This window comes from Acomys minous, assembly GCF_964271855.1.
Source record: "Acomys minous genome assembly, chromosome: 16".
Classification (NCBI taxonomy): domain Eukaryota; kingdom Metazoa; phylum Chordata; class Mammalia; order Rodentia; family Muridae; genus Acomys; species Acomys minous.
This window is the reverse complement of record NC_140498.1, coordinates 9,052,651-9,076,114: the sequence shown is the minus strand read 5'-3', so window position 1 is coordinate 9,076,114 and position 23,464 is coordinate 9,052,651. Positions and strand designations below refer to the sequence as shown.

Sequence of the window (23,464 nt, the reverse complement as noted above, 5' to 3'; positions counted from 1 at the left end):
TACCATTTAAATGCTCAGGGGTGCGGCGGTGTCAGGGGTGAGGTAGATCATTCTGAAAAGAGGGGCTCCCTAGCAGGGATACGGCTCACTGAAGGATTTAGGACCTGTACAAAGAGTATATAGTCCCTACACAGAGGCTCGACGGTGTCAGCCAGAATTTCCCCTTCACTAAATCCCAGCTTTTGAGAGGCTAAGGCTGGAGGGCTGAGCTTCTAGTCTGTTGGTACTGCTAGGCAACACCCTGTTTCAAAAGCAAGCAAGCAAATAAATCTTCCCCTCTACCACAAAAAGGAAAAAACAAAAACAAAAACAAAAAACCCAAATAGGTCAGAAATTCAGATTCTTGTCGAATGTTCTACATTTTAAAAATATAGTGATGAATTCAAATTGCATTCATATAAAAAGTGAGAACAACCAAAAGATAATTCCACAACACAGGAGGGGGCCGCCAAGAACATTCTCCAAGCAGGTTAGGACATAGGCTACCTGTCCACCTTCACAGGAAGGTGTGCAATGACCTTGCCAAGCTTTGTCTCCTCCTTTGGGGGTTATGCTGATGTTTCTTCACCACACTGACTCTAGGTTTGAAATAGTTTTGGCAAAGATAAAATCCAGGGTTCAGTGAACAGTCCCTTCAGTTTAGAAAAGGTGGGCATGGGCATCGCATGAATCTTCCAACAGTCTGCCATAAGTCAGACAACCAATACTGCTATCACTTCAGTTGCAAAGATGGCTTTAAATTCTCTGAATTTTAGGTCTAGACAAGATCACACCATCAGCAGGTGACTTAAAACTAGAAACATTGCCCTACCATTTTCCTAAATGCTTTGTAAAGCCATCACTATCCTTACCACTTTACAACTGAGGAAATATGTACCTAGAGACTGGGTACATAATTGGTATATAGAGGGCAGGTGCTGAACCCCAAGCCTGAGTGCTCGGGCCCACGCTACCAGCCTCTGTTCGTGGAATGAGGTTATGCCCTTTATAGCTGTAACCCCCATTGCTTACGCTAGTCCTTTTTCCTTTTTCTTACTCATTTTTCACTCCTCCCAAGGGGCACATTTTTCTTATGTATTTCTAAAATTTAAAACACAAAGACTACAATACATTTACAAAGTTAAATTGTAGAATAAAGCCCGCCTCTCTCAGGGCATCCACGCTGGTGGTAACGTCTCACAGTCTGTAGTTCACAGGTAGCAAAAACCATTTTCTTTTCATAACCCACGAAACTTCTCTTTGAAACCTACTAAGTTAGCCATTGTCTTCAGGTGTTTCGCTTCTGCTAGGAGCTACAGCTCTTGCCCCGCCCACGCTTGCCCTGCCTACCTCCACCTCGCGCACAACAGAGCCTCTGCGGCAAGGCCCCGCCCACACGCCCCGCCTCCTACCGCGCGCGTCCGCTGTATTGACTCCCTCTTCTAGCCCCGCCCACCAAGCAGCTCCGCCCCCTGAGTGGACCCGCCTACCGCTTTTCCGGTCCCGGGAGTTGCTCCCACCCACAAGCCTCATTGAAAAGGAAGTGTTGCCCGCAAGTGGCTTCCGGCTGGGCCGGCGCGTTGGCTGCGGAGCGGGACCTGGTAGCTACTGCTCTGACGTGGCTCCCGGAAGTTGGGGTATTGATGTCGAGCAGTCATGTTGTCGCAGGTGAGGGAGTGCGAAGTCGGTGCGGGCGCTTGAGTTGGGGCCCGGGTTCTTGCCCGCCCCCCATCCCCTGAAGCTGTTATGGCCGTGTGCCGGCAGGCTGGGTGGGCGGGAGTGCGGGGCCAGTTGTCACTAGATGGTTCTGTGCGCTCCTAGGGCTCAGGTGGACCGATGACCCGGGAGGCGCGGAGCCAGGGATGCTATGGAGAGGTGGGTCTCCAGCGGGCGTGGAAGCTCTGGGTGTGAGGTCGGGGTAACCGGTCTTTCCGCAGCCCACCCGGATGGCATGTAGGCGTCGCTCCTGCTCTGACTCTCAAGTGCGGGGCGCTCCTGTCCGGAGAGGAGAGCTGTTACCACGCTGTTACATTGATAGCCTTGATGGTTATCACATTTGTGCCTGTGAGGGTCGTTGTAGCCAGTTGGCTTTCTGCTAGGGATTAGTAAATGTAATGTTTTCTTCCTTTGTGATTTTACTGCGAGCTCACGTTTAGATTTTATCAGATAGTTTTCTTCCTGTTCGTTGTTAGGTTGGGGCTGGGGTGTTTGAGGCTCTGCCAAGGGCTTGGGGAGGGGAGGGGTTAGGTTGGGGAACAATATATTTTTGGATCTTAATAGCAAAGGTATGGTAACATACCAAGAGTCGGAGGGTGAGCCAACTAAAATTTGTGATCTGAAACGTCTACAATGGGGAAAAGAGGAGTAGAGAAAAATCCGTCGGTGGTTTCAACTCAGCTCTGAAGGTGCACCCAGATTGAAGGACGCTGGGGAAAGACAGCCATGCCAGCTGGTCCCACTTTAGTCTGTGACCATGAACCTTGGATAAGCCCTTCCACTGCTGGCGTTAGACCCTTTTTATAGTCTCTACCCCAGGCAACTTGTGCCTTAACACTTTTCTGTAAACTTAAAAAAAAAAAAAAACCAAATATTTATTGCCTTGTCTTTTGTCTGATAATGTTGCTTTGTATTTCACTGAGACACAGCCACCAGATGAATTTTCATACCACTTCCCTCCTTGATCTCGTCTTTGCTCATAACCACTGACAGGTTCTTCTGTGGATTCTGTGGTACTCAATTCTTGGGTGGCAGCTAATGCGTTAGCTTCACCTTTGCTTACTGGAAGGTGTTCAGCGGTTGTTGCCCTGGTTATTGCCTCTCTACCTCCTCTTTAGGAAAAACGTGTTTATGTTAGCACAAAGCTATGCTTTAATTTCTCCTATTTCACCTGTCATTAACTGATGATACCCATCTTGACTCAACCTTTTAAATTCTGGGATTACAGGCACAAAGGGCTACACTTGTGTTCATATTATCTTTAAAGAAGTAAAAACTCCACATGTACCACCTCTGATGTCACTCCATGCATTGTTCTGGAAACAATTGTGCATACTTGTATTTTAATTCTGTGTCATCAGCTCTAGTTCCTCGCCCCCCCCTGCGGTTCTGAGTTCACAGGAGAATCTTAGCTTTCATCCCAACAGCCTGGGAGCGCTTTATCCTCTTCCAGGATCCTCACTCTGGTGTGAAGGATTTTATATATTAATTAGAAAGACCTAGTTGAAAGCGTAAGTGGGAAGAAATGATGTAACAAGTCCTTGAGCCCTCAGATAAGAAGAGAAAGCACAGTGGAAAGTCTTGGAAACAGGATTCAGGCACATGACTTTCTGAAGGAGCCAGGGCCAGAAACCATTTCAGCACATCCCCGGTAGCTTCACTTTTCTCTGTGACTTGGGGAAGAGTAGCTGGCAAAGCTGTCAGCCTTCAGGGGCGTCATGTGCTCCCCAGTGTTCTTTCGGGGCTCAGTCCGGTGTGTTAGGTGGCTGTTAGACTTCATGGGTAATTCCCAGGTGTTTGGAGTTGGGCTGGAGGATCTGCAGGTGCCTATTTCCTCTAGGCTGTGGGTTCCTGGTAGCTGTAACTCGGGTTTTACCTTCCATTTTGAGGATTGTGTAGGTTTGTATGTAGTAGACATACAAACACTGAATTTCATTTTTAATTATACATACTTAATTTCCTAATAGGACAGTAATGAGGACACTGAAGATGTCTCACTGTTTGATGCAGAAGAGGAGACAACCAATAGAACAAGAAAACCCAAAATCAGGTACCAGGTTGAGGTGGAGCTGTGTTACTACCCGTCTGTTCTGTCCACATGTTGGTGCTAGCCGATGGGATTTGTGTTGATTTTTTTTTTTCTTTTGACACAGTCTCACTGTGTAGCCTTGGGTGGGCTGGAACTCATAGAGATGCGCCTGCCTCTGTCCACCTAGTGCTGGGATTAAAGATGTGCGCTACCACACCCAGCTCCCTGTCCCACTACGTGATACGAGAAAACATCTGACAGAACCAAAGAGAGATAGTTTCAGTGGGAAGTTTCAGTGCATGGTCACCATTTCTGTTTGGCTCTGCTTCTAGCCCATGGTGATTCAGGACATTGTGTCAGAAAGGTGTAATGGAAAAACACGGCTTTCCTGTGGCAGCCTAGAAACAGGGAGAACTGTAACCTGCCCTAGGTGACCCACTCCTCCTGGCTAGGCCCACCTCCTAAGGTTTCTAGCACCTCTCACACCAGTACTGCCCCCTGGGGAGGGGGAGGAGTCTGTGGTTTAAAATGAGCCCATGGGGTTATCCAAGGCAGAGTAGGTTAAGTGTAGAGGATTTTATTCCCAGCCTGGCTACTCTGGCTGGAATACGGATGAGCTCTTAGTACACATCCTTATTCCCAAACAGTGAAGGTAAAGTTAGTCTGTAGAAGGAAGCACCCGTGTTTGAAAGTGATGTCTAATTGAGAGGCAGACAAAGAGATGAATGAGAGAAAGATGTGGTAGAGCAAGATATGCCCAGTTCTCATGAGGACACCAGGGCAGAGAGAGTCGATTTAAGAGAGCAGCACAGAGAGAGGGAGAGAGGAGGCAGCTTTACTGGAGAGCTTCACTGAGACAGGAGGAAGAAAGAGCAAGCCAGAGAATGAGGAGGAGCCGGAAGACTAGAGCAGATTGCTGGAGTCAGTTTGAGGCCAAGCAGAGCAATTCAGTCAGGAGCCTAGAGAGAAGCCAGTTTTGAATCAGTCAGGTTAGAAAAGAGTTTTGAGCCAGAACCGCTGAACTGACCCAGTCAGCCAGAGCTCAGAAAGAGCGATTAGGGGTGGTGAGCTTCAGCAGTAAGTCTCAGAGGCTGAAAACATTCTAGGCCTAGATTAGATTGTACGGAGGCTAGAAGCTTCCAGGACTAGGCCTAGGCTAGCTGACTGAGGCAGCGAGTCTCCAAGACGATCGTTAAATCAGGCAAATAAAAGTTTCTTTTACAGTTAGACATGCTTGTGAGTTAGATGTTGTTGATTTGACGTAGTGAGGCAGAGGTAACTTGGGCTAGGTAGTTGGCATGAAAAATGTTGTTCAACACTGAGCTTTCAAATGAGCAAATTTGGAAATCAGTTATTTGAATACTGATGTTTTAAAGTCTGTGCTGACTGCTGTTTTCTGAGAATGCACCATTTCTTTATATAATTTCTGTAGGGGATGGGCTCATCTCAGTATAGAGCTTAAGGCCTTGGGTTCAGTTCTCAGCTTAAAAAAAAAAGAGACAACAATCACAAAAACAAGGGGATTATAGTTTTTGTAGATACATTTTTTTCTTTTGTAAATTTCAGAATTATATCTTGTATAAGTAGCACAAAATGAAATGTACATCTAAACATCTTTTCTCTAAAGAAATTAATTTAAGTAAAATTCTATTTGAATCTTGAAAACGTTGTGCTAAGTAAAGGTGCTGGTTACAGGAGACAAAGTATTGTGTGATTTTACTTACATGGCATGTCTATATTGGGTAAATCTATAGAGACAGAAAGATGGTTGGTTGCTTAGGGCTGAGGGAGTGGAGAATAAAGGAGGGATGATTGCCAGTGGGGACAGACTTGCTTTTTGGAGTAATAAAATATTGTTAAATTGATTGTGGTGATGTCACACAGCTGAATATATTAAAAAACACTGATTTGTAGACAAACTGTGTGGCATTTGAATTATTTGCCAGTGAAGCAGTTTTGCAAAATACATACATGCATGTATGCCGATGCATGTGTGTAATCCCAGAGGTGAGGCCTGGAGGAGTATGAATTTGAGGGCAGCCAGGGCTATAGTGAGACCCTGTGTGTAAAAGAGCAGGTAAAAAGAGAGGGAAAGGAAGAGACAAAGCTGCCCGTGGTGACTTCGTCTTAATGCTGAAGTGACTAGATAACCTAAGCTGCTAAGGTTCTGGCTATGTGGTTTGAAGGTTTACACTCCATTTTCTTGCGACAATAGAACCTAGTTTAGTGGTGGAGACTTAAGAAAGGATACGCTGTATGCTTTCTGTTCCCTGGTTCTCCCGTTATTTCATGGTCATGGCTCTGCCAGCGCGGCAGTAGGATGTGACTGTGTGCTGTGCCTTGCCTTTTAGGCACCCGGTGGCGTCCTTCTTCCATCTGTTCTTTCGGGTCAGTGCGCTTGGAGTCTATCTCCTCTGCGAGTTGCTCAGCAGCAGCTTCATTGCCTGTATGGTGACAATTATCTTGTTGCTGTCATGTGACTTTTGGGCAGTGAAGGTAGGTTCTGTTATTTTTATTTTAAAATTGTATTTAATATGAATTCAAATAATGGATAAATTGAAGGGAACGGGATAGTGTTCTGGATTGGTGTTAATTCATCTGCTCCTACAGGCCTTCCTTGTGTTGTAGTGCTGGGTGCACCTGGTCACATGAACACTACGCAGCTGTGGTGCCGTGTGCCAAGCTACAAACTAGCGCCAGCAGCCATAGAATCTACAGATTTTATTCTGATGCTATTTATGAGTATTCTGGGGAAAAGTTTCTATGTAAAGTTTCAACATAGTTTGTTTAAGAAGAAGTCTTGTTTGTGTTTTTTGTTTTCTTTTGCAAAAGCTCCCATGGGGTGGGGATGGGGGGCTTCTTGGGACTTGGGGTCAGTCTCCCTCAGCCAGGGGCAAGTTTGCCTCCCTGGGGCATTTTTGATCCTTACAAATGGGGTTGGAAGTAAAAGCACATTTGTTTCAGTAGTAAATACTGTACTCTTGAGGAAATGAGTATTAGTTAAGATCCCATTCTAAAGATTAGAATTCTGAGATTGGGTCGAAATCAAACTCTCACCAAAAAGATTTAGCTGAAACAGTGACATTAGATAAAAGTAGCAAAGATAACATCACAGCAACACAAAGAAACGTGGCCATGTAGGATTAGAAGAAACAGGGGCTTAGGACAGCATGGTGGTGCTCGCCTGTAATCTTGGCATGTGGGAGGCAGGAGCAGAAGGGCCACAAATTCAAGGCCAGCGTGGTCTACATAGTGAGTTCTAGGTCAGCTAGGGCCACGAGAACCTGTGCTGGCTAGTTTTACGTCAGCTTGACGCAAGCTAGAGCTATCAGAGAGGGGGACCTCAGAATACTGAGCTGTAGGCAGGCCTGTAGGGCATTCGCTTAGTAATTTATCAAGGAGGGCCCAGCCCATTGTGGGTGTTGCCTTTCCTGGGCTGGTGGTCCAGCTGAGCGAGCCATGAGGAGCAAGCCAGTGGGCAGCACCCCTCCATGGCCTCTGCATCCGTTCCTGCCCTGACTTCTTTTTTGATGATGATGAATAGTGATGTGGAAGTGTGAGCTGAGTAACCCTTTTCATCCCCAGGTTGCTTCGGTCATGGCGTTTCTTCACAGCAATAGTGACCCTAACAAACCCCATATTAAAATTAAAACTAGAAAGGGGGAAGGGAAGACCTAGGAAAGAATTAGAGATTTGGAGGAAGACAAGAGTTCCATCTTAGGGAGAAGAGAGGGCAGTGCTCTGGGTATACTTGTTTGTCCTGTAAGCTCCATGCATCCTGATCTTGGCATGGCCATTTTGTTTAGTCTTTAGCCAGGCCTGGTGCATAGGAGTTAACTGGCTACTCTGGGGAGAACTGAAGAATTCTGTGAAATAAGATGGGATTTCTAATGCATTAAATGATGCTTTAAAAATGCGTGTTCATATTACTCTTTCCCAGAATGTCACAGGTAGACTAATGGTTGGCCTGCGTTGGTGGAATCATATCGATGAGGATGGAAAGAGCCATTGGGTGTTTGAGTCCAGAAAGGTAAACTGATAAAGTGTGTGCAGGTTCTCCCTGAGTACCAAAAGCCGAGGAGCCAAGATCGAAAGCACTGCTGCATATCACCTGCCCTGTTAGTGCTAAGTCAGACAGCATACACAGGCCAGGCTCCTGAGAGCAGGGCGAGCTAAATTTCCTGTAGCCTGCTGATGGAAGTCCTGGCGGCCCCCAGCTTTGCTGCTCTACTGGGCTTCACCTTAGACCCGCCTGTGTTGAGCAGCCGCTTCCTCCACTTTTTCTGTCTTTGTTCCCACGGTCATTTCCTACTTGTCAGGAAGATGATTGCAACTGGGTACAGAGTCAGAGTGATGAGTCTGCTCTTTAAGCTGGCGCCCTCAGGAGTCGTGGGGAGCCTGTTTGTTTTACATCACCCTGCTTCCTATTAGTGAACCTTCCGTTTCTTGTGGAAATGTTTTGGGAGACAGAGGATCAGAACCTAGGCAGCACTACCAGTTCAGTTGTTTGCCCTCTGCTTGGAAGAGCCCTCCCAAGTAATACTTCTCAGAAAGCAGCGTTGGGCTCAGTGAGCTTGTGTTCCTGACATCAGTTCTGCCTCGGAAACAGCGCCACCCTCACCAGTTCCTGGGTTTGGCGGAGACTTGACATCTCCGAGATGACTCTGATTCCCTCAGCTCACCTAGAAAGGCAGGCGGAGCCTTCTTACGAATAAACAGCTGTAGTGCAAGAAGAATTGAGTTTCACGGCTGTGAGCGTGCAAAATTCTTGATCCAAAACAAAGTATACCAATTCCTCTATTAAGGCCGTTTAGTGGTAGAACCACTAATTTAAAAAAAAATTTTGTTTTGGGTCTAACTTGGGACTTGGATTGCCTCTGTCTTTGAATTTGAGTGCAATGTGTTTTCTGTTTAAAAAGAAACTTACTGGTAACCTGCTATCAGTGGTTGATCTGATGTTTGTATCATTTGTCTTCGTAGTCGACTCCTCAAGATAACACAACCGTGTCTGAGGCTGAGTCAAGAATCTTTTGGTTAGGCCTCATCGCCTGCCCAGTCCTGTGGGTGATCTTCGCCTTTAGTGCACTCTTCTCCTTCAGGGTGAAGTGGCTGGTGAGTAGCAGCGCTCAGGGTAACTGTAGCTAGCCACCATCTGACCCGTGCGTCAGGCCTATCCTCAGTGGGTGGCTCCAAGTTGTGTTTCCGAGTTTTAGTCCTCAACTCTGTTTGTCCCTGAGTACTGGGGTGCAGTTTCCATGGTATTAGTGGCTGTTGTGGTCGTTTAAAGGAACTCTGGTTGGAAACCTCTTCTGCTTACTTATTGTGGCTAGTAGTTCATCCCAGACCCCAGGAGCTTAGAACAACTGTCAGTCGTGTGTTGGCCTCACGCCAGTTGGGTCAGGACGACCCTTGGGGTGGCCCAGCTTGAGCTCATTGTCACTGTTGCTGCCACTTGCTGTCCTTGCTTCTGGGAGTTAGGAGGATGAGAGAGGATGTGAACCAGAAATACTATTCCTGCTGTGTCTCAAGGATGCAGCCTGTCACCTGAGCCAGCCCGGGAGGCTTGTCTCTGTGACAGTTAGGTTTACTGCGTGACATGCACAGACTTCCTGCACTGTGGCCTTAGCCAGGTCCCTGCTCTGAGGCTTTAGTGTCCCCTGCCCCTGTTTTGCTGCAGCAACTTGGTTTTGTGTGTGTACACTCGTATGTTCCTGGTAGGATGTGGGCGTTCTCTGCTTTTACTTTAGTAATCATCTTTCTATATTTGTATCATAATCTTTTGCAAATAGGAGATGTAGTCAGTGTTTCTAGATTTGCTGTAGTGATAGAGGAGACAGCATTCATATTTTCTCACTTGTGGATCTTGATTAGTTGTGGTTTTAATTTGGACATAGTGCTTTTCTTAGCACTCTGAGTACTGCACTTAGATATTGTATTGACTTAAAGCAGTAGTTCTCAGCCTTCCTAATGCTGTAGCCCTTTCATGAAGGGTCTTCATGTGGTGATTGACTCCCTACCATAAAAGTATTTTGTTGCTGCTTCATAACCGGAATTTTGCTAGTTATGAGTCGTAATGTAAAACAGCTGATATGTGACCTCCAAAGGGGTTGAGACTCACAGGTTGAGACCCACTGAGTTGAAGGCTTGATGTAGATGAAAAGAAACATGCCTCTGTCCCTGTCTTTTTTCCAATTTAGTTTGTTCTTATGTTACTTTGTTGCCCTTTAAAGTGCTTTCTGATTCTTTGGTCCTGCTCTGCTTGTGGCAGCACAGAGGTGTGTGCACATGTGCTTGTGGAAGATGGAACACAGCCTCAGGTGGCTGCTTTGTTTCTTCATCAGTGATCCCAAGGCTCTGCCTCCCAGCCTGAGGTTACAGGCGTGTGCCACTGCGGGGAAGTTGAGCTCAGTTTTGTGTGTGTGCTTGGCAGGCACTTTCCTGACTAGATCTGCCTTTATCTGCATTGATTCGCAAATCCATTTATTGAAGCTTCTTTTGTTGTTTGCTTGGCTACATTCCACTGTGGAGTGACGTTTTAAAAAATGACTTGTAAGTTTATTCTCCTGTAGCTGTTTATGCCATAGAGTATGTCTCTAGCCTTGAAGGATAGCTTGCTCCGGTTACTCCAGTCTTTTTAAGCTACCAAGTCTTCAAGAGAAAAAAAAACCTAACCTCCATGCCAATAATGAGTCTTTTTTTTCCTCTTTGATCATCTCTCTCTCTTTCCCTCCCTCCCTCCCTCCCTCCTCTTCTCCCACTTTTAAGCGTCACAGGCAGAACATGTCTACTCATTGTGTACCAGCCTTTCTGTTACTCTGTGCCCATTCACTCTGCAAGCTCATGTTTTGCTTTAACAGGAAAACTAGCTTTTGTCAAACCTTTAATTTAGATTAATTTTACTGTTTTTTTCACTTGTCTGATTCTTAGATACTACTTGTCTCTCTATCTTGGGTCATTTTTATGTGTTTCTGTCACTGTCTTTCATGTTTTCTATTTATTTGGTCAGCAAGTGTTTTAAGAGTTCTCCGTCTGTCAGCTGCTTGGGGAGTGGGACAGGACAACTAGACAAGCAAGGTACCTGTCCTGCAGACTCCTGTTCTGGTGGAGTGATTGACAGGCACTAACGAGTACTGATGTCAGGAGTGGTGGGAAGTGGAGGTGACGGCAGCTGCAGCAGGTGAGGGGCGCCCCCGCTGTCAGCCTCATCTCTTGCGCTCAGCTTACCTTCACGTGCCTTGACGCTCAGCTTCAGGTCTCCCTCCAGCATGGATTCTGCCCTGTCTTTGGCAGTGTGCTGCATTGCTGTCTGCTGCTGGGGCTTTGTGGAGTGGTTTTCCTTTTTCCCTGTCCATTTTGCGGATGCTCACTTGTGTAGAGCACCTTGCCCATGTGCGGTCCTGTGGGGCGTTCTTGGTGGTTTTCCATGCACTTAACTGAGGCTTACCGCCACTGCCATGAGTCTGAATTGAAATGCCGTGGTTGGTGGTCTGCACACACAGGTGTGAGGAGTGCAGCCAGCCTCTGCTTCCTTGCCTAGCTCAGGTGAGTCTTACCTTCTCCCAGGGAGTGGCATTTTCATCTTCCAGTTGTTGTGACCACTTTCTGAGCCTCTGCTTCTGCCGTGGTCCCAGCTCCAGGAGTGTCAGTTCTTACAGCTGTGTATGTCCTTTGCCTTTGTGCTTCTCTGTGAGTTGCAAGGTGACAGTCATTAGTTTATTTCTGTTGGAGCTTCTTGCAGAGTGGTACCAGACTGGCCCTTTCTCTTCTCTGTGTCAACTGGTTGATTTGCTTTTCCTAAACATCTACTTGTGGGCTGAAGGGCTCAGGTGGTAAAGTGCTTGCTGTTTAAGTGCGAGGACTTGAGTTCAATCCTGAGCTTCCTCATAAAAGGCGGGTGTAGCATGCGTACCTCTAGTCTCAGGAGGATTGCTCCCCAGGGCTTACTGCCCAGTCAGTCTAGACAACTTAGCAAATTCTGGAGCCAGTGAGAGACTTTGTTTAGAGTAAGGTGGAGAGTGAGTGAGAAAAATACTGTTGACTTGAGCCTTTACATGCATGTGTACCCACACATATGCACAGACACATGCACATGTACACACACACACACACATACACAGAATTAGAATAATTTTTAAAAACCTACTTGTTGATGGTGATGTGTGACTTCACTGTCCACCTTCAGCTTAGAAATACATTGTAAAATTTGTTTTCACTTACTACAGTTGATGCTGTAGCAGGACCCATCCTCCATCTGCAAGTGGGTTTGCCCCTGGCAGGCTGGCACATAATGCCCAGGAGCATCTGGTGTGTACTTGGAGAGTTGCTGGAGGCCACTGAAGTAGATGTGAAGTTCTATGTTTCCTTAGGCGTCTGGTAATGGTCTCTAGTCTTCTGTGCATTTCCATGAAACTTGAGATGAGAGCCCAAAGTATAAGTTCTGCTTCTTTTTTCTTTCTATTTTAATAAAGAGAGTTCTTTCAGACTACCTTTGAGGTAGTCAGGTCATTTTGCAACATTTCCCTACTTGGCTGATTATTTTCAGGTTTATATACATACTGTTCTCTTTCTTTTTTGAAGTTAATAAAATGGAAACAAACGAACAAACAAACATACAAATTAATGAAACAAATTAATGAAAAAATTGGTTCCTTGAGAAAATTAGTAAGATTGACAAACCCTTAGTTAAACTAAAAGTCAGAGAGAGAAGATTCAAATTAACAAAATTAGAAACGAAAAGGGGGACATAACAGCATCTACCAGTGAAATCCAGAGAATAAGGACATATGCTAAAAACTGAGCTGAACTGAGAAATCTAAAGAAATGCATAACTTCTTGATACATACCACTTACCAAAGTTAAATCAAGACCAGAATAGCAATTTAAATAGGCCTGTAGCCCCTACTAAAGTAAAAGCAGAAATTAAAAGTCTCCAACTGGGTTCGAGAGATGGTTAAGAGCACTGACTGCTCTTCTAGAGGTCCTGAGTTCAATTCCCAGCAACCACATGGTGGCTCACAACCATCTATAATGTGATCTAATGCCCTCTTGGTGTACATGCAGCCAGAATACTGTATTCATAATAATAAATAAATAAATATTGAAAAAATAAAAAAATAAAAGTCTCCAACCAAAGAATCCCAGGGCCAGATTGTTTTAGTGCAGAATTCTACCAGACTTTCAAAGAAAAAGATTTAATGCCAGTACTCCTCCAGTGATTCCATAACATGGAAGCAGAAGGAACATTGGCTAATTCTTTTTATAAAGCCGCAGTTATTCTGATACTAAACCACATAAAGACCCAATGAAGAAAAAGAGTTACAGGCCAGTTTCCCTAATGAACATCACTGTAAAAATACTGTTGTATTAATCTGAGTATCGTTGTGAGATCCTGGTGGCCTTCAGCCATAAAAATAAAGATACCTGTCTTTTTAAATTGAAGTTACTGGTGTATGCTCATTGTATAATGATAAGTTTCATAAAGATACTTTAATTCAGGAGCTGGGCATGGTGGTGCATGCTTCTAATCCCAGCACTCAGGGAGGCAGAGGCAGGTGGATCGCTGTGAGTTCAAGGCCAACCTGGTCTATAAAGGGAGTCCAGGACAGCCCAGGCTACACAGAGAAACTCTGTCTCCACAAACCAGAAACCAAAGCAAACAAACAAACAAACAACTTTAATTCAAATACATCTTGAGCTTTGATAGGTCCCCCTCAGCCCCTCCCTCCTGGATGCTTCCTTCTTCCCTTTACTCCTTTTACTAAAATTTTAACCAACTTTTTAGTTGAACACTTAAATCTTTCTTAAAACCAGCTATTCCGCTTGCTGCAGGTTAAAGAGAGCATGATTTGGAAAGCAACACCCTGGGTAGCTGTTTTGTTTTTCCACAGAGGTCAGCGTTTTCCTCCCCATGCTTGTTGATAGTAGGATTGTAGTGCAAGGGCTAGCGCCGAAGTCCAGCCTGATGCCTGTTCACGTGCCCTGCTAACGAAGCACAGCTTGGTCTGCTTGTATGTTGCCTGTGGCTACTTTGGGACTAAAAGTTGTAGAACTGAGAAACAATAGAATTCAGTAACAGACCTTGATTTGGCCATAAATCATGTTCTTTACAAAAATCACTTGCTGGTTTTTGTAGAGTACTTAACTTTAGCACGCCATCTTGTTGGTTAGGCCTTTTGTAATCATGTTGAAGAGCAGGCATGTGTCTTCTCTCTCCTCTCAGGTCTAGGTCATGTCATGGTGGCCCCAGGGCCAAGCAGCTTTGCACAGTGTGTTTTTCCTGCCGTGGGAGAGCAGCCTGTTCCCTTTCTATAAGCCGTCTGACATGCACTTAGCAGTGTGCAGCACAGGCCTTCCTGACCTGCTCACTCTGCTCAGCTTGAGAGAGAGAGAGAGAGAGAGAGAGAGAGAGAGAGAGAGAGAGAGAGAGAGAGAGAGAGAGGAGGAGACAGTGTGTGTCGTGGTTTGGATGAATGCTTAGCCTCCAGTTAGCAGTGCTGCTTGGCGGGGCTTCTGCTTTGTGGCCTTGCCGGAGGAAGTGTGTCACTGGGTGCAGGCTTGGAGAGCAAGGCCTCACCCTACTCCCACTTTGCTCTCCACTTTGGGCTTGTGGTTTAGGATGTGAGCCCTCAGCGTGTGCTACAGCCGCCATTATGAACTCTAACCCTCTGCCATAAGCCATCTGCCATAAGCCATCTGCCATGAGCCAAGATAAACTTTATTTTGTCTGTGTCGTGGTTATGGTGTTTTATCACAGCAACACAAGAGTGACTAAAACAAATAGGAATGAAAATGACGACTTTGGTGAATGATCTGGGGCCTTCTACAGAGTAGCATGGGTGAAGCCTCTTCCGCAGGCTAAGGAGTCTCATCGGTTCAAGTTCTGACGCGCAGCACTTCCCTTTCTCCCACAGTCTAGCTTGTCTGGTTTAAAGGCCCAGGGAAGAGTCAGTTTTGGGCTGGTAACTATTGTTTCCCCTCCCCCAGGCTGTGGTGATCATGGGTGTGGTGCTGCAAGGTGCCAACCTGTATGGTTATATCCGGTGTAAAGTGGGCAGCAAGAAGAACTTGACCAGCATGGCTACCTCGTATCTTGGAAAGCAGTTTCTACGACAAGTAGGTGCTCTCTTGATATGCTCTGCGACTGATACAATAATGGCGGACTCCTGTAGAGTTTACTTTTTAACAAATGCTTGTTTTTAAATTATTTCATTAAAAAAAAAAGTATACTGTGCCTTTATGTCTGAGAGCCCCATGTGTGCAGTACCCACCAAGGCTAGAAGAGGGCATTACAGATGGTTGTGAGCTGTGCTGCAGGTGCTGGGAGTCAAACACTGGGTCCTCTGGAAGAGCGACTAGTAGGTACTCTTAACTGCTGAGCCATCTCTGCAGTCCACCAAATGCTTTGTAGCTCTTTAAGATATGCAACTGTTTAAGCATGAGATAGCGACAGAGATGTTCCACTTGCTCTTTGGAGGCTCTTAGGACATTTCAGAAATGTATCATTAGCTCTTAAAGTTGTTTTGAAGCCAAGAGAAATAAACTATCATTGGCAATCACTCATTTTATTTCAAGTTCAATTGCTTTTCATTAATTATGGCTGCTTTAAATGAAAGTTCTTGTAGGGTGTATATTGCTTGGTTTTAGGGTTTATAGGCACAAACAAACTGAAAAACAAGACCTTGTCATTTGTACTGCTTTAAAGTACTTTGATTCCCCCCCCCCCCCCCCCCCCGAACACAAGGTTTATTTATTTATTTTTGGAATTATTCTTTTGTGGGTGTGTGTGAATATTTTACCTGCATGTGGGTCTATGTACCACACTCATGCCTGGTGTCCACGGGAGCTAGGTGAAGGCATCCAGAGGGATCCCCTGGGACTGGAGCTGTAGGTGGGTGTGAGCCACCATGTGGATGCTAGGAGTGAACCCTGGCCTTCTGTAAGAGCAGCCAGTGCTCTGAACTACCGAGTCATCTCTCCAGTCCCCGCAGTTTCGTTATTTTATGGTTCCCCAATATGATGGTTGAAGTCGAGGTTTTTAGAGGGACATTGACAGGTTTGGTGAAATGTCTTGGGAAAGGCTACTGATCTTATGTGAATACCGTAGCAGGGTTAGAAAGGACAGGGCTCTCAGATGCCACCAGTGAGGCTTCTTATTCAGCACATGTGGGCATGGCGACATGGTTAGTGTTGCTAACACATTGATGTCTGAGGATTACACTGGGTAACAGAACACCCGACGGTGACGTCACTTGCTCAGGAGTGCAGAGCCTGCCGGCCCCTGTGCTCTAGAAATGTATTCTTTTCATCGTCCTTCACAGTTTTCCTTTGTAGAAGATAAGGAGCAGGGGAAACAAATAGTCTTTTAAAGTTACACTTGTTTATTGGTGTGTGTGTGTGTGTGTGTGTGTGTGTGTGTGTGTGTGTGTGTGTGTGTGTTGGGGGCAGCCATCTTAAGAGAGACATGATTTTCACTGTTGGATTTTTTCATGGCTCATGCTATGGTCTACGTGTTGTGTATGCTAGTATTGTGTGATTTTCTTTTTGTTTGTTTGTTTTTAAGACATTGTCTCACTATGTACCCCTGGCTGGTCTGGAACTTTCTATGTAGCAGGCTGGCCCTGAACCTCATAGAGATCCACCTGTTTCTACCTGTTTCTAGTGCTGGGATTAGGGGTGTGTGTCACCACACCTGATGTGGCGGCTTTTAGCTTTAATGTATCAGTCTTTCCCCTATGATATTCAGTGTTTTAAGTTGGAGGGACTTTGCTATTGAACCTTGGGCCTGGTATAATATTAATGTTTTATCTCATGAAATCTGGCAACGCTTAATATACTTAATATGACAGGCTGCAGATCTGAGTAGATGGTGGAATCCACAGGTTTTCTGCTACATTGTGTCTGCTTTTTAAGCATGAATGCTGTAGTAGTAGTAGTAGTAGTAGTAGTAGTAGTAGTAGTAGTAGTAATAGTAATAATAATAATAATAATAATAATAATAATAATAATAATAATAATAATAATAATGTGTTGTAGTGTAGGAACTGGCACTACTGCAAACGCAGTGGTTTTCCTTGGTCTGGTACTGTGAATTCCATGGTATATGAGGTGAAATAACGTTGATATTAAGGAGCAATTTTTTTCTCTGTTGCAGAACACTGGAGATGACCAGACTTCATGAGTGAAGGTGAAGTCTGTGTGTCGTGGACTCTGGGGACAACGGACAAGATTCTTGGTGTTTAGAGTTCAGTCTGTGTTGCAGAGTCGGGGGGGGGGGGGTGTTATTTTGTCACTTAAAAGCTTATTTAAAAGAAGGAAACTTGGTTTCATCTTAAACCATTTGGGACTAGAAAGTAGGTGTTTCTGGAGACCGTGTTGTAGTCACACTTGTTTTTGTTACTTTATTGGGTTCCTACACCTCTTCCTCTCTTCAACCCTTGATCTACCCTAACCTATTCCAGCCCCTCCCCACACTAGGCAGGCGAGAAAGGATAGAGAGGAAAGGGGGCATAGACTTCTTTAGACTACTTCCTGCTGAGTAGGGCTGTTGGGTTCCTTGGAGCAAGTCCAGTCTACTTCGTCCGAGTATCTCAAACAACTACTGGCCAAACTGTAACCGCAGCAACCAGGAGCAGGAGCTGCCTCTTTGCCGTGCCCTTGTCCCTCTCTGGGCTCTGGCATTTAAACCTTTTCAAGAGTTCCCAGAATTCCAAACGCCCCTGCTAGTGCACGAGGCAAATTATAATCACCTGTTATGAAGCAGCCTCTTATCCCATACCTGGGTTTAAAACAAAAATGCACATAACTGGGCTTTTAAAGACACCAAACTCTCACTACACAGTGTCGGAGTTTGCGTTGTGGTGTGTGTAAGTAGAGACAGCCTGTAACAGCAGCACATCCCAAATTCAGGTGTCCTTCACACACTTGATGGATCTTCACATTTTGATCCATAGACTGTAGGACGAGGTGTTCAGTCTGTCTCAAATCTGTGTTTGCAGAGCATTTCTGTACATTGTTCTTAGAAGTAAGTTTTGATTCAGTGCTAAGGGTGAACATGTTGGTTTATTAGAATTATAAAGTTATTTTAATGTGCTCTTTATGGTGAAATTCCTTATCCTGGACTTACATAAAGCAAGTAAAAGCCAAATTTGGGCAGTAGTGCTAACCAATTTCTAAAATTTTGTTTTTATTTGGTAATTTACTCAAGGTTCCTTTGACATGAGTGGGTCTTTGTAGTTGTGGTAGATACCCAGGGGCTGCTGCAGTTGTTTTTCTTTGTGGCCATAGGTCACTCTGGAACTGTCAGAAATCTTAGTGGTCCTTGCATTAATCAAATATTATTAATAAGAATATTATTCTTATGCAATAATGAGAGTAATTGTTTAAATACTTGGCATAATAAATGCCTATAAAACACTATGAATTTATTTTTATTGTTATAATGGATATTGTAAATCACATATTTGTATTAAAGATATTTCCTAAGACAAAACAATATACTATAGACTAAACCAAATGTAAACTATTATAGGCAGCTGAATTCTTTTGTAGATACTGTAAATTTTGTTGTAATCTTTAGATTATGTTGTGAATCCGTTTGTCCATAGTTGACATTTTAAATGTATTGCTTATTGAATGGGTCCTTTTAGAGTGTAGCTTGGCAGGTGTATACATTTATATTTATATAAAGCTGCAGTTTACAAAGCATTAGATGTGTGGATTTTATTTATTTATTTTCTTTTAAAAGTTTAATGCAGAGCCGGGTTTGGTGGCACACACTTTTAATCCTAGTACTTCAGAGACAGAGGCAGGTGAATTTCTGTGAGTTCAAGGCCAGCCTGGTCTACAAAGAGAGTTCAGGGCAGCCAGGGATACACAGAGAAACCCTGTCTCGAAAAACAAAACAAAAAAGTTTAATGTGGAGCTCAGTCCAAATCAATGGTCCCTGTGAAGGTTTCGAGAGCTCCTAAGATACAAGCTGGTAGTTTACTCTAGTGTTCCTTTCTAATTAGTTTTATAGTTGAAGCCCATCCCGTTCTCTGTTTTGTTTCCTGACAGCAGTTGAAATTTGGTGATGTCTTTGCAGTTTTTTGGTTTTGTTTGTTTGTTTTTGCTAAACAGTCCTTAGATGATGCCTTTGGCTGCCAGCTGTTCCCTCTTTGTGTAACTCGCATATGGTCCACTAGATGGCAGTGTATCAACATATGCTGCACAAGGTTCCGCAGCAGCCAGCTGCTTCCTTTACATGGGAAATGATGGGATTCTTGTTTGCTTTAAATGACGCTGGGTTAAATTCATTCCTCCTGTTGTCCAGTTAATTGAAATCATTGCTAATGGATGCTAATGAGTGACAAGTCTGGTGACAAATACCTGGTGAGGTGAGTATAACAAAACACCTGCTGCATAGTATCTGCCTAGCGAGGTGCTTCAGACAGAGGTGGGAGAACCTGTATGGCTGTGTCTTCCTTCCTGATATTGCCACGTCCCCAGCTGGAAAGTGAAAAGACTGTGGCTGGAGGGTCCACAGCTTTCCCAGGGGCGTGTAAGTAGAGGCAGGTGAAGCTGGGACTCCTACAAGGTAAAGGAAAGAAGAATAGCATGGAAAGTTTAGGAAAAGCTGGCTTGGAGGCCAGTGGGCCGCCACCAAGCCGACTGTAATCTTGGGACTGAGCCAGGGCTACAAAGTTAAAGGCTTCTGTTATCCAAGTGGAAAATAGAACAATGTATGGTGTTTTATACATACATCCATATATTGTGTGTGTGTGCGTGTGTGTGTGTGTGTGTGTGTGTGTGTGTGTGTGTGTGTGTGTAACAGAGCTGAGGTTAAATGCCAGCTTCCTGTTTACCAGCTGACGGAGACCAGCGCCGAGAACGTCTTGAAACAGGCGGACTACTGCTCTGATGGCAAGTAGCCTTAAGAAGCGGGCGGACTATTGCTCTGGTGGCAAATAGCAATGGTTTATTTCTTAAGCACAGTTTTTATAATATTCTAAAGTAGCATATTTCTGGCTTGGCGCGTAACATTAGTTGTTTATTAATATTACCAATAACAAACTTGGTTCTCATCCTGTTAGACTAAACACGCTCTGGGAATCAGTCAAGGGAGAAAATTTCACGAACAAGAAAGAAGATAACTATAAGTCTTCCCTCACCTTGAACCAACAACTGTTTGACTTTATCAAGAAGTTCTCGAGCTACTGCCAAGACTTCTGGGAGCAGAGCCAGAGCCACCCAACCCTTCCAGGAGGGGCAGCCCTGAGCTCTTCCCCCAAATCCCCAGTTAACCCTTTCAGGCCAATACTAAGTAGCAGTTCTCCTCAACCAGCTGTGTGCTCATGAGCAAAATACCTCTTTGTCCTCTCACAGTTACTCTAGGAAGGAGATAGAATTTACGTTTTACAGGCGAGGAAACAGGCTCAGAGAAGGTAGGAATCAATCCAAGGTCATGGAGCCGCTAGAGTAGCTGGGTCTAAGATTTGCATCTGAACAAATCCCAGCACTCGGGCAGCAGGCAGGCCTCAGTGGTTCCAAGACAGACAGGGCAACCCAGAGAGATTCTATCTTTAAAAAAAATTAATATGAGAGACACATAGAGTGACCCTGGATCCAACTTGAACTAGATCAGTTGACTTTGTTGAGATTTGGGAGATTTTGTTACATAGCATCAAGACCTAGTTTTTCTTTTTCATAGGGATAGTCAATGTTGAACCGTCCGTCCTTCCCACACTGATTGCCTATGCTGACTCGCCATGCATTTCCTGCCTGTATGGGAGTCTGCTTCTGGATCCACTTTTACAGTCTGTTTCTCTGTTTGAACATCCAACAGCACACTGAATCAGTATAGATTTGTCTTAATTATTATTTTTTTCAGATTTAAAATTTTATGTGTATAGGTATTTTGCCTGCTTTTATGAATGTGTACAAAGTGTGTGTCAGGGGCCCATGGAGGTTAGAAAAGGGAATCGAGGGCCCTGGGACTGGAGTTACAGACGGTGTGAGCTACCAGGTGGGGGATGGGAACTGAGCCCTGGTCCTCGTCAAGTGCAGCCAGTGCTCATAACCTCTGAGCCATCTCTCTGGCCTTGAGTGAAGTGTTGTAATATTCAGTCTGTAATAAACATCCCTCAAGCTGGATCTTTATGATATTATTACCATTTTGCATTCTTCTATATAAACTTTATAACCAACTTTGTTAAAGACTAAAGAACCCTATTGATTCCTCTCATAATTCTGTTGAAACTGCAAGTTGGTGGAAGGTCCCATTTTTGCACTGTTGAACTTTCTGATTCATAAAAACTATGGGTCTCTTCTTTGATTTCTGTTAATAATGTAATTTTCTCCACAAAGACACTTTTCATCTCTTCATTAGCCTTATTATTGGCTATTTATTTTGTTGTTGTGATATGTGTCTTTCACAATTATATTTTCTGTTTTCTTTCTTTTTCAATTCTGAGATAGGGTCTTGATAGGTAGCCTAGGCTGGCTTCAAGTTTGGGCTCCTGCCTTGGGCACTACAGTGCTGGGGTTATAGGTAAATGCTGCCACTTTTTTTTTTTTTTTTTTTTTTTTTGGTTTTTCGAGACAGGGTCTCTCTGTGTAGTCTTGACTGTCCTAGACTCACTTTGTAGACCAGGCTGGCCTCGAACTCACAGCAATCCGCCTGCCTCTGCCTCCCGAGTGCTGGGATTAAAGGCGTGCGCCACCACGCCCAGCTTAATTATATTTTCTTAATGCTTTAAATGTCTGGGATTTTTTTTGAGTATATTTGTTTCTTCATTTCCAATATTTATTTATTCTTTGCTACAGTAACTTGGAATTCTTTACAATATAATATTGTAAGAACATGTTTTCAAGCACTCTTGCTTTTTATTAGTATTTGGAGGATTTAAAAAATAATATCACATTTAGTAGTAAAAAAAAAATGAAAATACCGATTTAACAGTGCTGTTCCCTTCCCACCATGATGTGGTGAAGGGGAGGAAGCTGGCAAGCTGCATGGCCCTCCTCCAAACACTGGAAAAGAGGCCGTGCACGCCTGTGATGCGGAGCAAAGCGCATCTCTAGGAAGGAGTGCCCGGGAGGGGATGAAGAATGGTCCAGAGCGTGAGCTCAGGGCGAGGCTAGGTGATAGGAAGGAAGCCTCACATCTCTTAGGGTGGGAGCAGGGAAGATGTGGGAACAACAAAACTCTTCAGAGGTCACAGTCAGTGTCATGCTGTGCATGTGTCCTGGAAGACAGCTTGGGAATTAGAGAAGGCGCCTTTGGCTGAGTTCCAGGAAATGCTTTTGAGCCAGCAAGGCTGAGGAGGCTGAGGAGGCTGAGGAGGCCGAGGAGGCTGAGGAGGCCGAGGAGGCTGAGGAGGCGTGCTTCCTTGCTCCCGTGGCGGATGAAGGAACTGTTTGAGCAAGCAGGTAGCTGCTAGTTAGCTGAGCTGTTTGCCAGGGACCCATCATACTTAATATTTTTATGAGTTGATGTTTGTAGCTTGGCCTCTGGAACCAAGCTCATCATCATAGTGTGGACAATTTCTGGGAGTTTTGCACATCCTGAATTTATAGTTGAACACCTAATCTTTTGTACCTCATAATGGGACTATGCTTAGAGATAAGGCCTTTAGAGAGATAATAAAGGTAAAATGACGTCACCGGGAGGACTCCAACCCAATGTAACTGGCTCACAAAGAGGAGCCATGGGAACATACAGGGAGAAGATGACCACTGAGGAGCCAAAGGGAACAGCCTCGGGCCACCAACCCTTACTGATAATTGGCTCTCAGATTTGCAGTCCTCAAAGCTGTGAGAGAGGAATTTCTTTCAGTTCCTGCAGTTACGCTGTATATAACAATAGCGCCGACATCAATAATCTGAACATCTTTAGGCCAGCTCTCACATCCGCTTACTCTTAAGACAATCGCCAGCATCCCTCCTCCATTCCTGTCATTGTCTGCTGGCTGGGCGACCTTAGCCCACACAGTAGACGATCAGAGGGCTGTGTGTGTATGCGTCTGTGTGTGTGTGTGTGTGTTGGTGAGGAGGTATGTGAAAGCTGGGTTTGGGGTAACTTGTCATGAGAGACCCAGCCTAAAAGTGGGTGATGCTGTCCCTGAGTTTGGGTTCGGGCTGTTTGAGAGTGGAGGAGAGTTGAGAGTACACGTGTGTCCATTCTTCCTCCTCTCTGCTCCTGACTGTGACCAGCAGCTTCTAACTCCTGCTGCCTTGGTTTCCCCACAGGGATGGGTTATACCTGGAACCACGAGCTGAGATGAGCTCTTCTGGGTTGCCTTTCTCAGGGCACTGTGTCACAGCAACCAGCAAGGAAACTAGAGAGCAAATTCTCCCTAGTCCCCACTAATGTGTACTGCAGGAGGCAAACATCCATTAGAGCAAGTGGCTGGCGTAAGGGGAGCTGGAGGCACACGGTGTCTGCAGTGGTTTTCTCATGTAAGCCCCGAATCCAAGGACCAACAGTAAGGGAGTCAAAACAGTCCTAATTGCCATGTCCATGACCCTGCGTGGCTGTTGGCTTTGGTGGTGGTGGTGGTTTGGTTTAGTTTGATGGACACAGACTCTTGATATGTAGCACAGGCTAGCCTCACCTTTTCTATCCTCCTGAGAATTGGATTACAGTCATGTACCAGTTAGTTAACTCTTAATATAGCTATGACAAAATTCCTGACATAAACAAAAGAGAAAAAGGCTTTATTTTGGCTTTTGGTTTCTGCCCATAGTCCTTTGCCTCACATA

The 23,464-nt window shown here is 44.8% G+C and overlaps 1 protein-coding gene across 1 annotated transcript; it reads left to right on the top strand.

Moving 5' to 3' along the window:
* The first annotated feature begins 1,504 nt into the window (after positions 1–1,504).
* LOC311585557 (Golgi apparatus membrane protein TVP23 homolog B) lies at positions 1,505–18,427 on the top strand. Its single transcript, XM_084760929.1, has 7 exons — positions 1,505–1,647; positions 3,663–3,745; positions 6,076–6,220; positions 7,665–7,754; positions 8,705–8,836; positions 14,708–14,836; positions 16,875–18,427. The coding sequence occupies exons 1-7, from the start codon at positions 1,636–1,638 to the stop codon at positions 16,899–16,901; spliced, it is 618 nt and encodes a 205-aa protein (XP_084617055.1). The 5' UTR covers positions 1,505–1,635; the 3' UTR covers positions 16,902–18,427.
* The last annotated feature ends 5,037 nt before the right edge of the window (positions 18,428–23,464 follow it).

Bases quoted from the DNA above. Each gene is read 5' to 3' on its own strand.
- LOC311585557 (XM_084760929.1), top strand. The intron at 8,837-14,707 runs GTGAGTAGCAGC...CCCCTCCCCCAG, and splicing joins CCTTCAGGGTGAAGTGGCTG to GCTGTGGTGATCATGGGTGT. The intron at 14,837-16,874 runs GTAGGTGCTCTC...TCTCTGTTGCAG, and splicing joins GAAAGCAGTTTCTACGACAA to AACACTGGAGATGACCAGAC.